The following is a 14,867-nucleotide window of genomic DNA, read 5'->3' as shown; positions in this document are numbered from 1 at the left end:
TGGTTCTCAATCCTGGTCCTGGAATACTGTACATTTTAGATGCCTTCTAATCTAACATAACTGATTGACAACTTATCGGCTCATTAATAGAGAGTTCAAGACCTGAAATGTGTGTGTCCAGGGAGACCCCCATGTGAGGTGTTGTTGGGTCCCCTGGAGCTGAATTGAGAACCTATAAGTCACCTTTACACAGCTGAGTTAAGACTGCTCTGTACAGGCTCTGTGCCGCCTCCAAATTTTGAGCAAGGACGCAGTGCTGCACAAAATATTAGTAAAATATGGTAGTTCTGACCTCAGCCCAGACTGAGTGCCTAAAGCAGTTCGGATACTGCTGGCATTGTCATGACAGAGTATATTTAATTATTTATAATTTATAGTCTCATATTCATATGATTTAATATTTCATTATTTCGCATTATATATGTTTCTAATATTTAAATATTATAATTATATTTACATATATAAATATCTACAATATAAATATAATACAAATAATAGTAGGCTATTATACATAACATAAAATGATATATTAACACACGTAGTTAATACAAACTGTGTGTAGGTCATGATGAAATTAATTAATATTCATGAGCCAAGCCCCCCAATCCCCCCCACCCACCCTCTCTCTCTCTCTCTCTCTCTCTCTCTCTCTCTCTCAGTGTCACAATGAAAACTCGCTGCTCAGAAGCACAGAGCTCAAGAGTTTCTGCAAACGCCTAGTCGTATACCGTTTAATTTGAGTGCTTTCAATGGATTTTTTTTTTATTTATTCTTGGAACGATGATGCTTATTTATTCATGAAATCTGTTGCAGAATTGTATTTCGACAGTCTTAACTTCATGTCGTTGAAAATGTAGACAGCAAATCTCACGAGAGCAAAAGTGTTCAGTGAAAGTGGAAATGCATGAAGGTGAGTTTGTTGTAGTTGAATGCTATTTTTGCCTGTCTAAATCTGTTAACGTATTTTTGCAAGTGTCAAACGTGTTTCGAGAATTGTAAAATATAATGTAGGCTATACATTTACAATAGCCTACTGTGGTATTACCATAGTACAGTGATTATATCAGATGGCTATACCGTTGTGCTGAATGATATTCACCATATTAATTTGCCTCACTGTAAAATGTTTTCATAATTGACTTAATAGCATTTATGTCTCTCTTCATTTAACTAGCCAAAATCGTCAATTATACTGTGCCATAAAACTCAATGCAGCATTTAAACTTCAAATTTCAGTTGTAATGGGTTGAAATTTTTACAACGCTTGGTACTCCAAAATACTTAAAAGAATACCATAGCATTCCAATGGAACCATGATGGTAGTAGGCCTACCATAGTATTTTTGTTAATGGAAGTTGAGATGGTTTTCATTCATCCAGGTCATACATCATTTACAGCTTCTTCTACAAACCCTCAGTGAAACCACACTTTACAAATGCATGAACAGTATGACATAATTAGTCATTTATACTGTAAATGGCAGTTGTCTGCTACAAGTTATAGTTTAGAAATCTACATAGTACTCCATTATTTTGGTGAGAAACATGAGCAAATATTAGCAATTGGTTTATCTCACTGTAAAACTTCCCATCACGTCTTATGAAATTGCAGAAATCGGTTTGATAATATTAGAACCTCAACCTCTCATGTCACGAAAATCACATGCAATGACCTAACACAACCCTGCCTAACACGTGCTACAGTAGCCTATATTTAAAAACCTTTGTTGTTCAGCATAATCAATGACATCAAGCTATAGAGCTATGATCATAAAACGTTCTGGGTTCAAATCCTGGGCAGGTGTCATTTTCTTTTTAATAATACACCATGTAAATTGGAAACTCTGAACCTGTGGATGTATATCATGAGTTAGGGAGCATTTTGAATTTTTATTTTAAACTTAATTAACATGACACAATATAATATCCATCTTTTACACAGTATTGTTCAGTAAAGACATTTATAATGTTTCAAAATATAAAAGGCTTTTTAAATTAATTGCTGTTCTTTAGATCTTTCTAGACCTGGAAAAAAAGTCCTGGTTTCCACAAAAATTTTAATCAGCACAACTGTTTTTAACACTGATAATAATAATAATAACTGTTTCTTGAGCAGCAAATCAGCATATTAGAATGATTTCTGAAGGATCATGTGACATTGAAGACTGGAGTAATGATGCTGAAAATTCAGCTTTACGTCACAGGAATAAATGACATTTGAAAATATCGTCAAATAGAAAACAGCTATTTTAAATTGTAATAATAAAAAATAAAAAATGTTTTCTTGCAGCCTTGGTTCTGCTTATCCTGATAGAGGAGGGCTTTGCATTGGCACAGAAAACTCAAGGTAAGTTTGAATTACGGACTTGCCTGCTAAGCCACATTATTATATAAGCCATATATTATATTTCCAGTGTGAGAGAGATTTAAATTAATTAATAATGATAAAAAAAAAATTATATCTGTTTTGCTTTAATAACCATTACCTTTAATGTAGATCATCTTGTCTGTCTGTCTGTGTGTGTGTGTGTCTCTCTGTATGTGTGTGTGTGTGTGCGCTGTTAGCTTTGCCTCAGAATGTGGCTGTTGAGGATAAGAAACCTGCTCACTGTGGAACTTTGATCCAGACCGCAAATGGAGGATCATTCAGTTCCCCAAACTACCCCAACACCTACCCACCAAACAAGGAGTGCGTGTACATACTGGAGGGTATGAGTCTCACTTCCACTAGCAGACATACTTATTCTTTCCTATTCGTTGTTTTGGTAAAACATGCACTGCAACCGTTTTTTAATTTATTTTTATAAAGAAATTTAATTTAATTTGATAGAATTTTATTCAGCAAAGACGCATTAAAGGAGAACTCCGGTCAATTTTAACATTGAGCTCATTTTTTTGTACATTTGGAGTGCTGTCAATACAGAGAACAACGACAAAAATCGGTGTTGCCTACACCATGTTATCCTCTTTTTAAAATTTGCACCCTGTTGACTTCAATGGGGCAAGTTTTAAACCTGCTTTTAGCCTCTTAACATCCTTGATGTGTCATTACAAGTGCACAGGTCATGTGAGTGATTCCTTCTGAGTGAACGCGGGTGAATCTGACTGCAGTAGATGTGAAAGAAATATATAAAAATGATGTTTATTCAGCCAGCGCACATACCTGTATTTACATCCTGTTTTCGGTCGAAGTCCACAGTAGTCGATTGTCGAGTTCACGCGCGTGATCATAGGTACTAAACCTATGCGCGTGAACTCGACAATCGATTACTGTGGACTTCGACCGAAAACAGGATGTAAATACAGGTATGTGCGCTGGCTGAATTAACATCATTTTTTATATATTTCTTTCACATCTACTGCATCCCCCCCCCCCCCCCCCCCAAAAAAAAGGAATTACATTGCTGATTTTAAAATTGATAATAATAAAATCTTCTTGAGCAACAAATCAGCATATTCGAATGATTACTGGAGGATCATGTGACACTGAACACTCCAGTAATGATGCTGATATTTTACAATATTAGAGTTTTTTTCTGTATTTTTGATCAAATAAATGTAGTATTGGTGAGCAGAACAGACTTCTTTTAAAAACATAAAAAAAATCTTACCGGCCCCAAACTTTTGAACAGTAGTGTTTCTCAGTCACAACAGTTACCCATGTTAGTCATAACCTCTTTCTCGTCTACATCAGCCCATCCACGGAAGAGAATCCAGCTCGCCTTCGATGACATCTACTACATCGAGCCGTCCTTCGAGTGCCGCTTTGATAACATTGAAATCCGTGATGGGCCGTTTGTTTTCTCTCCGTTGATTAATCGGTTCTGCGGGGCGAAGAGTCCAGGGACTGTCACCTCCTCTGGACGCTTCATGTGGATCAGATTTGTTAGTGACGAGGAGCTGGAAGGCATGGGTTTCAGGGTGGAGTATTCATATGCTGCAGGTAAATGCATCTTGCAAATCTTCATGCAGTTAGATCTTAGAATCATTTACTCTAATGCCTTTTTGCTCTGCTCCTTTTGTATTCATTTTGTTGCACTTGTTTTTTTTTTTTTTTTTTTTATCCAAAAACCCCTCTTGCATCCAGATCCTGATTTTCATCTCCATGTTGGAGGACTCTTGAATCCCATTCCAGGTAAACGGATAACACTTATATATGGAGCATGGGTTGGGAGGTGGTTATTCCAGGGGGTTTGTCCCATTTATTGATTTGGATAAAAGCTTCTGCAAACCGACTTCATATGTAAAATCTGTTTAAGAATCTTTACATTTATCATGAAAGTTTATGGTTGGAAATTGTGTAGTTATATATATATATATATTTTTGTTGTGCACCAATAATTTAAATAGTTTAAATAAACAACTAAACCTGACCTGGCATGTTCTGCAGAAACAGACTTTTTCTTAGTGCTAGATTTTTTAAAGATTTTGCTATCCATCAGAATACCACTTTATGTGTTCTCTTTTTCAGTTGCGATGGTTACCGAGCCCAACAAATATAAATGTTAATTCCATCTTTAGTGCATCAGTTATGTAAACTCCTAAATATTTCAGTGCCCCAGAATTTATTAGTATTACTTTTCCCAGCTGCTGTCTGCAGACTCTCGGGTTTCTTTCTCAGGCTATAATGTTATAATATTTGAATGCTATAATGTTAATTTAATTGTCTTTATCTTTACTGTTGTCTCTTCCCCTCAGACTGTCAGTTTGAAATGTCTGGATCAGATGGTATAATCAAATCTAGTCAAGTTGACGAGGAAAACAAGGTGAAATCAGGAGAAGCATTGGATTGTATTTGGACCATACGAGCTCCACCGATGTCTAAGGTTAGTAATGCAGCCATGGGTAAACATCTGTTCCTCTCACACTGATTATAGGAAGGGAATCATGTACAGTCACTGAGATCAAGTAGATGGTTTTGCATCACCATGGAGGGGGTTCATTTTATGAAAATGTATGCTATCCTGCTTCTTACACAACTTTTTACCAAATAAATAAATAAATGGACATTAATTACTGAAATTATTTTATTATGTGAGAGGATAGGGACCATGAAACTAGTACAGCTAGGAAATGGGTTGCCTGGAAGAATGAGCAATTAAGTAGTTCAACGTCTTTATATAAAATATTTTCCACAGAATTAGAATTTAAAAAAATGTCATAGAGCATTATAATAAAACTTTATATGCCAGGGCTCTACACTTACTTTTATTTTTAGGAGTACTTGAGCTCCCTAATTAAAAAAAATTATTAGGAGCACAGTCAAAAATTAAGGTGCACTTTCTGATCAACTTTTACTGGGGAATATTTGCCTCCTTAAATTTATTTCCAGGGATGTTTTTTTTTTAGCCTTTGTAGGAGGCATTTTCTTCTAACCTTATTTTATGTCAAATTCTTCAATTTATGTTTATTTCAATTTAAAAAGTAAAGTTTTGAATATAGAAATATTTAATGATTAAAATAATTGAAATGGTACTTTAAAAATGGAACTAAACCCACCAGTAGGTGGCAACAAGTCACTGTCTTTGTTACTGAATCGTTCATTCAATAGATTCATTCGAAACAGTTGATTCTTTCAGGAACTTTGGCTGTGTCCCAATTCAAATTCTGCATCCTTCAAAGGACTCAGACTTCAAAGGCCAAGCCTTCGAGGGTGTGAACGTTGTTAAATGAGACGGTCTAGCCAACGGAGGACTGTTATTGTCGCCTAGCAACTGTGACAGCTGCTGTTGATGAGTGAAAGTAACCTTGCAGTCTCCGCTCTAATTCATCCCAAAGGTCTTCTATCGGGTTGAGGTCAGGACTCTGTGCAGGCCAGTCAAGTTCCTCCACACCAAACTCGCTCATCCATGTCTTTATGGACCTTGCTTTGTGCACTGGTGCGCAGTCATGTTGGAACAGGAAGGGGCCATCCCTAAACTGTTCCCACACAGTTGGGAGCATGAAATTGTCCAAAATGTCTTGTTATGCTGAAGCATTAAGAGTTCCTTTCACTGAAACTAAGGGGCCAAGTCCAACCCCTGAAAAACAACCCTACACCATAATCCCCCCTCCATCAAACTTTACACTTGGCACAATGCAGTCAGGCAAGTACCGTTCTCCTGCCAACCGGCAAACCCAGACTCGTCCATCAGATTGGCAGACAGAAGCGTGATTCATCACTCCAGAGAACACGTCTCCACTGCTCTAGAGCAGTTTACGTGAGGCCACGAAGGGTCCATCTGTTTTATCCTCCATTTCATAGGAAACGAAGGACGCATTTGAAGGAGCCTTCGAATTGGGACAGCCTTCGTCGCACCGTGGTGACGTGGTTCGAATGCAGCCTTCGGAGGATGCAGCCTCTGAATTGAGACACAGCATTTGTGAATGGGTCACTGAATCTTTCATTCACCCAAATCAAAGAGATTCATTCCTCAACAAAACCTCGCTGTGTCTTTTCTCGGATATGCGCAGCGGCTCAACTGTGACTTTGTTTGGAACTATTTTTGTTGATGAAATAGAGCAAAACCAGACAATATTGTATGAAGGTAAAAGAGTAGCAAAACTCGAGAGCACGTATAATTTGAGAACATGTACAATAAATATTCATACTTGTACACAAACATTTGCACTCACAGCTCCTGTAAAATAAAAATGGCATCTGCTTTTCTGTAGTATGCATTATTAGTATGGTGTTTACTGAATTTGATAATATCATTTATTTCTTTTAATATCAGTCTAATGCATTAAGCCATGTTAGCGTTTCAGATCGTCCCAGAGGACGCGGGTTTCGTGACATCATTGCATTCGATAGAAGTCCTATTTCATTGGCTAGGCGCCAACCAGTAAAACGGCTCCTTTGAACACCCCCCCCGCTCCCGTCCCCCTTTCTCTCTCGCCGCCACTTAGTTTCAATTGCACAAGTTAGTTTTGCACCTAATATATCGCGAAAAGAGTAGCAAAAGTCAAGGCGTGAAATATGAAATTGCAGTGACCGATTTGAGAAGTTGCAAGTGCCTAATTGAGGTTGTACTGCGAATGTGAATGTAAGATTAAAGGTATAGCGGAGGATTTTCTTTTTCCGGGTGGATCATCAAGACTATTGGTCCTCCTAAGTGTCAATCATTCTGGTGATATGTTTACGTAAGGCCGTCGTACGTGCTCGTGGACACGATTCACACGATGGCGTGCGCTCAAAACACAGGTTGGGCTTCCCACTGATGACTCAGTCGCGAAGTTTCTACTTGACAGGTAAAGTTTGGCATGCTATTTGGAGAAATCCATTTAAAATCACTGCTAGTAAAAGTTAATGTAAGCTATGATTAGCTCGTGCATGCTCTCTCATGCACACGTTTAATAGGCGTTCCCTCTCGGGAGCAGGTAGAGTGTTGCGCATGTGCATTTTTTTTTAAAGTGGAGAGGGCGGTTCTTTTCTAAAATTCGGGAAAATCCTCCGCTATACCTTTAAATGCAAATATATATTACAAGTTTGTGTCTGTCATTGTATTTCTGAGAATGTCATTTTACACATTTGTGACTACTTGTCTGCAGCTTCAAATTCAGAATACAGGTTTGTGACTATTGCAAATTTTAACATTCAGCTTCAGATTTTTATTTTACAGGTTTTCACATTGGAGCTGTGAGTGTAAATGTTCACGTGACGTACAAGTATGAATATTTATTGTACAAGTTCTCAAATTCACATCTACGTGCTCTCGAGTTTTGCTACTCTTTTACCTTCATAATATGGTGCCTAAAATGTAAGTCACTTAATATGAACTTCTTGGTTATTCATCAATATCACAAATCAATATTACAAATCACAATAAGATAAATCAATATCACATTTGCAACTGTGCTGAAATCATGCATGTTAACCTGCTGTACCTCTGTGTAGTTCCTCGTTCAAAACTATCTTGCACTTGCTGTGTTGACTGAAGGCATTTAAAGCAGTCAATCACAGTGTGAAACTGAACTGTTGTGCAGTTTGGATGCATTTTGGCAGTTGTAGTTTTAATTCATATTTAATTACACACTTGTTGTACATTAGCTTTGATCGGGTCATTCACACCGGTGCAACCAAATATATTTTCACTGTTGCATGCTGTAATTTTGTTCGCACTGTAGAGCCCTGTGTGTACCATTATACATACTTACAGTAGCATTATACATACTTACAGTAGCATTACCTGTCTCTGTTTGTGTCTCTATTTCACACACAGATCTATCTCCGCTTTCTGGAGTATCAGCTGGAGAACTCAAATGAGTGCAAGAAAAACTTTGTTGCGATCTATGAAGGCAGTAATGCCATTGAAGATCTAAAGGCCAAGTTCTGCAGCACTGTTGCCAATGACATCACACTTGACAATCCCGTGGGTGTTGTTCGAATGTGGGCCGACGAGAACAGCAAACTGAGTCGGTTCCGTATGCTCTTTACGGTCTTTGTTGAACGTAAGCATTCACGAACCTTTTTACTTTCTGTAATTTTATTAAATTTATAGTTCACCAAAAAAAGGAAAATTCTGTCATTACTTACCCTCATGTCGTTCTATACACATATGCTGTTATTTTTCCATTGAATGCAGAAGGAGATTTTTTTTTTTTTAACTAATTTTGATAGATTTTAATAACTTTTTGGGTAAAATTGTCCTTTATCTTCAATCCTTTGTCTAGGAATATATTATAACTATAAAAAGCACACAAAAACCATCTTTAACCAAAAATCTGTCAGAATATTGTGCTTCAGTAGTTTTGCATGACACAATAACTAACCATTGGTACTAGATTTCAAACATGTGGTGTAAGAGGTCCACCGTGTGGATATTATGGGCATTGCATGTTTGTCTAGTATTCATCTCATTAAAGGATTAGTTCACCTCAAAATGAAAATTTCCTGATAATTTACTCACCCCAATGCCATCCAAGATATTCATGTCTTTCTTTCTTCAGTGGAAAAGAAATGAAGTTTTTTGAGGAAAAAAATTCAGGATTTTTCTCCACACAATGGACTTCAACGGTAACCAAATTGTTAAAGTCCAAATCAATGCAGTTTCAAAGGGCTTTGAAGTGCTTCAAAGGGCTCTGCACGATCCCAGCTGAGCTTATCTAGCGAAACGATCGGTCATTTTCTACAAAAAAAATAAATACTTTTTAACCACAAATGCCCTTTGAAACTGCTCTGATTTGGACTTTAACAATTTGGTTACCGTTGAAGTCCATTGTGTGGAGAAAAATCCTGCACATTTTTTGGGGTGAGTAAATTATCAGGAAATTTTCATTTCAAGGTGAACTAATCCTTTAAAAACTCTGTTTTGCAGCTCCTTGTTCGGCCAACGCATTTTTCTGTCACAGCAACATGTGCATCAACAATACTCTGGTCTGTAATGGTGTTCAGAACTGTGTGTTTCCCTGGGATGAGAACAGTTGCAAAGGTAAAAATGTGCTTTCACATGACCGTTTTCCAACTAGTGTCGCTAATGAGATGCAAAAGCTTTCTTAAGAATTTTGCAAGCAAATCAATGTTTTTGTCGATATCTTTCACAGAACTAGATTCCCTCCTTCAGGGGTTTGACCTCAATGAACTGTTGTCCACTAAATGAATGTTGAGTATATAAAGCACATGATATTTATGCATTCTGAATTATTAGTCTATGAAGGATTGGACGTCACATGTTTAAGGGTTATTATGGAGTGCAGAAAATGCTATGAGCCCTGGTTATGTAAAGCAGTAATAAGGATTCATAAATTCAGTTTTATTGTCTCATTGTTCTGATTTAGGTGGAAAATATGAATTTTTCCTCAGTCATGACCCTGTCCTCTTCTGCTTTATTTTGTCTTTATTGTCCCGTCTCTCTCAGAAAAGAAGTCTAAAGGTTTTTTCCAGAATATGAGTAAAACTCATTGCACTGTGATTGGACTGGCCACTGGTGTTGTTTTTCTTCTTCTCATCATATCTGTATTTATACAGATGAAGCAGCCGAGAAAGAAGGTGACTATTCATATTGAGAAATCACCATTTAGAATGACAAATTACCAGCCTCCTAGGTGTCAGAAATTCACATTAAAGTTATAAACATTTTCAACGTGAAAAATGTTCTTACAAATGTTTTATTCATCAGCCTCTTATATACATAAGCCGTTTGTAGGTTGATTTCTGATTGAACACTGTGGCGCTATCAAAACATTACTAGTGCTTTTGTTTATTTCAGCTTTAGCAACACTGCAATATTGACTCAGCCAATGGTGTGACTTTGGGTCTGTTTGTTTGTTTGACCAATAGCAAGGGTTGATTTATGGAAAACATCATCCGTACGGTTGTGGCTTCCATTATTAAAAAAATACAAGATAATGGAGGTAAAGCGATTATTGTGCCAAATTCCATTTTGCAATGATCTTCTAATTTTGTCTTGTATTTTATATATATATATATATATATATATATATATATATATATGTATATATATGTATATATATATATATATATATATATATATATATATATGAAGACTTCAGATGCAAAAGCCTCTAAGTGCCATCTGAAATTTTCTTCTAAATCGAGCATTTTTTTCAAGCTCATATGTTTAAGTTCAGTAATTTCACTTTAAATTAATAGGTCATTTTAATTGCCATTAAAGTGCAATAACTGAACATAAACATACAAGCTTGATAAAAATGATCATAATTTCAGATGGCACTTTGAGGCTTTTGCATCTGAAGCCTTCATATATATGTGTGTGTGTATATATATCACACACATACACATACACACACACACACATATTTACTTTAAATTACTTATCACCTTTATAATTCGAGTTTTTCAGTTTAACAAGTTTTTCATTTAATAAATCCATGATGAAGTCAATAAATAATTGTGGTAGATATTCGTGGTAGATATACTCTACACATGAACTTGAGCATTGAGAACATTGTTTGTGTACACAGAGTTTACTCAATGCTCGAGTTCATGTGAAGAGCCCCTGGTGATACTTTGAGCAAAGTTTCCATTCTAATTATGCTTTTAAACGAAAATTTGCCTCGGGTAGATTAACAAAAAGACCCTAGGTTGCATTTTGGCGAGAGTTTCCTTTTCACTCAGAAATACATAAAATTACTAAAGTAGAATAGTTCGTGAAACGGCATTTTACACTGATGTTAAGCATTAAAACCCTGTATTTATTTATTGGTGCATGGACGTTTAACTTGCAACAACATGTGACATTGCTAATATGTATTTATCTCTTGAAGGTTTTGAACCGTAAAGGTTTATTCAGCACTGCAGAGATGCAGGAGGTGCTGGAGCCGCCTCAGTATGAGCTGTTCTCCATGCGGGAAGCTGAGCTGCCGGACGAGCTGTCGGAGGAGCTGGAGGGTCTGCAGAAACTCCGCCGGTCCTCCAGCATGTCCCGCTGCGTCCACGAGCATCACTGTGGAGCTCAGAGCAACGCTGCCTCCTTTATGGCAACCAGAGCGCATCATCTCTCGCAGGGCTCTGAGGAGCTGAGTACGGTTGTCGGGGCCAGAGGCTGGGGCAGTTTCCACGGACGCAGGAGCAGCTCGCGCTCGCACCCGTTCACGCACGATCCGCGCTCACACGCTTACAGCGCACAGAGTCTGCACGAGGCACTTGAAGATGAAGATCTGGGGCTGGAGAGACGTGTGATGGAAGAAATCGGCTACAATGATGTTTTCGCCCGTGGACGCAATGTGGTGATGGTACGTAACCCTGTCCAGCAGCGTTCTCTCTCTATGGACTTCTGAGTGGAAGGTCAGAATCAGCTGACACTTTTTACTTCCTGTTTAAAAATACAATAATATAATTCATTCAGGGGCGGAGCTAGGGGGCCGTGGCCACCAATTAGACCGAAGCTTGGCCACCCTGCTCACAATTAGCCATTTCTGTCTTTTTTATCTTGACCAGAATTGAGTTTATTTATCGCTGGACAGCTGGGTAAATACAACTTGGTTAAATGTGGAGATGATTAAAGCAGCGTCAAAACCTAAAAAAAATGAGTACTCTGGGTTCAGGCCATATTCCAAGATTGGACCCCTCCCCTCTGACAGAACGCTAAATACACATACTCTCTTACTCTTTCTGATTATTTGTAAGTGTGAACTCGTGAATTGTATTCAGTAGTGTAGTAGGCACTAAAACTGTCCAGGGCTGCGTTTCTCATATGCATTGTGACCTAAGTTGATCGCAGAGACCATTGGTGGCAATGGTTCAACGATCTACTTAGGCCTACAATGCTTTTGGGAGACGTAGCCCAGTAAGTTATAGTCAAACTTATTTTTATGTTTGAAGAATGAACATTTCTGTGCCACCCCAGACTGGTTGATGGCCCCTGCCTGGCCACACCAATGAAAATACCTTGGCTCCGCCACTGAATACATAGCTGTAAATTTGCCCACACCTTCTTTTATTATTTTATTTAAATTTTTTGGTCGTAGTTTTATGTGTGACCTCTTTGCCGTTCCTATAATTGATTTCAAGCCAAGTTGAGTAGTTTTTATTGTTGTTATTCTCATTCCTCAGTTCTAAATTGTAGGAAGGGCAGGTTTCTACCACGTTTAAATATTTCTTACTGCACCTTTGCATTAGTTTTTGCTTGCTGAACAACTGTCTAATGATTCATTAATTATTTATCCCCATTTTGCATATAATTTTGACAAACAGCTCATGTCTTTGTGTCACCTGCATCACACATGAGCCAGTTTTCTATTTGAATATATTTAAAAATGTAATTTATTCCTTTGGTAGCAAAGCTGAATTTTCAACATCATTACTCCAGTCTTCAGTGTCACATGATCCTTCAGAAATCATTCTAATATACTGATTTGATGCTCGAGAAACATTTCGAGTAGAATAGTACAGGATGTGGTTCCGAATTCAACACATGATTAGCTGGTTCTGGTGTGTTTATTAGCCGAAAACAGTGGCCCTCCAGGATTGGACACCCGTTTTAACAGCATGCCATGGAGAGAGAAGGGTTCAGCGTAGTTAATGGGTCTGTTGGAGTGAAGATACTATAGTTTTATGGGCAAAATTGTCATACTTTCAGAAACATGCCTTGGCTTCTACTCCATTATACCTAAATCTCCCTCTGGATAAAGATGTATGTAGACATTAATGTGAAAATGCAAGGAGTGTGGAGAGGTGGGAGGAAGGACAGTGGATTGTGTCTGTTTCATTCTGCTTTCTTTTCCCATTTTTTTTCATCCAAACTAATCTCAACCAGGTCGGAAAATTTACTAAAACTAACTAAAATGAATTATAATGTACTAGTATATCAGTGATGCTATAAAACTGCCTTGAACGGAAGTTCATAGATTTTGAGGTGTACATTTAAAAAAAAAAAAAAAAAATTTTTTTTTAATAAAACACTTTTCTTATTAAAGCAGTAAAGCACTTGAGATATATTGTGATCTATATTTGCATGTTTGTATTGAATATATTCACAATAGAGCATATGCTTGGGTACTATATTGCTTAATGCTTAATTTTATGCTTAATTGTTTTTTATTCATGCGAGCATGCAAAAGTTCAACATTATTTCTCCGGGTTTTTTTGTTTTCTTTTTTTCTTTTTAGTATGAGGTGTTCCACATATACAACAGTCCTTAGGCAGACATCCATATTTTAATAAAGCCTTTTTTATAATAAAATAAACATAGTAAATATGTAACCAGATGACTAAGTTGCAAATTTCCTTTTTTTGCGAATACTTTTTCTTTCTTTTTTTCCCAAGTGCAGGTGGAAACTCCCACATATATGGGTTTGTCTGACTCACTGTGCAGCCGAATGACTTTTATGGCCATATTATGACTGTAGACATAATAACCTGGCCTGTATATCAAACGGTCCAAACTGTACAGAAATGTCATGCCCTTTTTCCCCCTCCACTAATTCGCCCTTTCTCATACTGTAACATATTTCCGATCTTTTTTTTTCTTTTTTTTTATGTGTTCTTCATATTTTTTTATGTGTGGTTAGCCTTCATGGTTTGTCAGTATAATAGTCATGTCACACTTCCTAGATTGTCATGACTCATGTGGAGTTTTGTTATTTTAAATACAGTAAATCTACTTTTGTTTTCTTCATCCCTGTATTAAACATGTACATTTTTACAGCACATTTTTGACATGTGTCTCACATAAGTTGCACAACTGCTAGTCAGTGATGGCCCACCATATATATATAGAGAGTTCAGAATGACAGAACAAGCAGGAAAACTGAACATAAACATATGAGACACTTAATGCATTGATTTATTGCCTTTTAAATGTCTATAAAATCAGCAGAGTTTCATTAACAGCTGCTTTTATCCATAACATTAATTATAGGGACTGTCAAATGAAGTGGTTAAGTGCTTTAGGCCACCGCAAGGTTCAAAAGGCACAATGGCAGTAGTTCATTTTTATTGATTAGATGAACTTGCTGCTGTGAATTAATAAATTATAAAGAGGGTACAGTGAAAATGCTTTCCTCAACTGAGCATAATGCAATATCGTGTGCACATGCTGACTGCACTGCAGACAAATTACCAGTACTGCAAATCCTTTAATCACATCTATAAATCAGGCCTATTGATAACGCAGGCAAATGCTGTGAAATTAAGTTTTAATATTTATTTTGAGCCTGGAGGTTGCTGCAGAAAAACACCATGCCTGGGCTGATCCCATATAATTTACTTTATGTGCATAGTAGTTTTTTTGTGATCAAATGTTCACCCTATAATTTGTCATTTAGGTGCAATTGTTTTCAAGATTCTAGATAGAGGACCTGAAAGAAATCAAAGCTAAAAGCCTCGCTCAAAAGGCATGTAGTGTTAAAACTGGATTTTGACTTCAATAAACATTTGAGGTTATACACATTTATTCAAAATCAAAT

The 14,867-nt window shown here is 37.1% G+C and overlaps 1 protein-coding gene across 1 annotated transcript; it reads left to right on the top strand.

Annotated features, from left to right (window-relative positions):
* Window positions 1–660: 660 nt before the first annotated feature.
* neto2b (neuropilin (NRP) and tolloid (TLL)-like 2b) lies at window positions 661–11,865 on the top strand. Its single transcript, XM_084410078.1, has 10 exons — window positions 661–910; window positions 2,290–2,346; window positions 2,565–2,708; window positions 3,694–3,942; window positions 4,087–4,134; window positions 4,698–4,825; window positions 8,201–8,429; window positions 9,296–9,409; window positions 9,836–9,966; window positions 11,226–11,865. The coding sequence occupies exons 1-10, from the start codon at window positions 901–903 to the stop codon at window positions 11,736–11,738; spliced, it is 1,623 nt and encodes a 540-aa protein (XP_084266204.1). The 5' UTR covers window positions 661–900; the 3' UTR covers window positions 11,739–11,865.
* Window positions 11,866–14,867: the final 3,002 nt, after the last annotated feature.

Source organism: Rutilus rutilus (assembly GCF_951802725.1).
Source record: "Rutilus rutilus genome assembly, chromosome: 5".
Taxonomy (NCBI): Eukaryota; Metazoa; Chordata; class Actinopteri; order Cypriniformes; family Leuciscidae; genus Rutilus; species Rutilus rutilus.
This window is presented reverse-complemented; position numbering and strand designations above follow the sequence as displayed.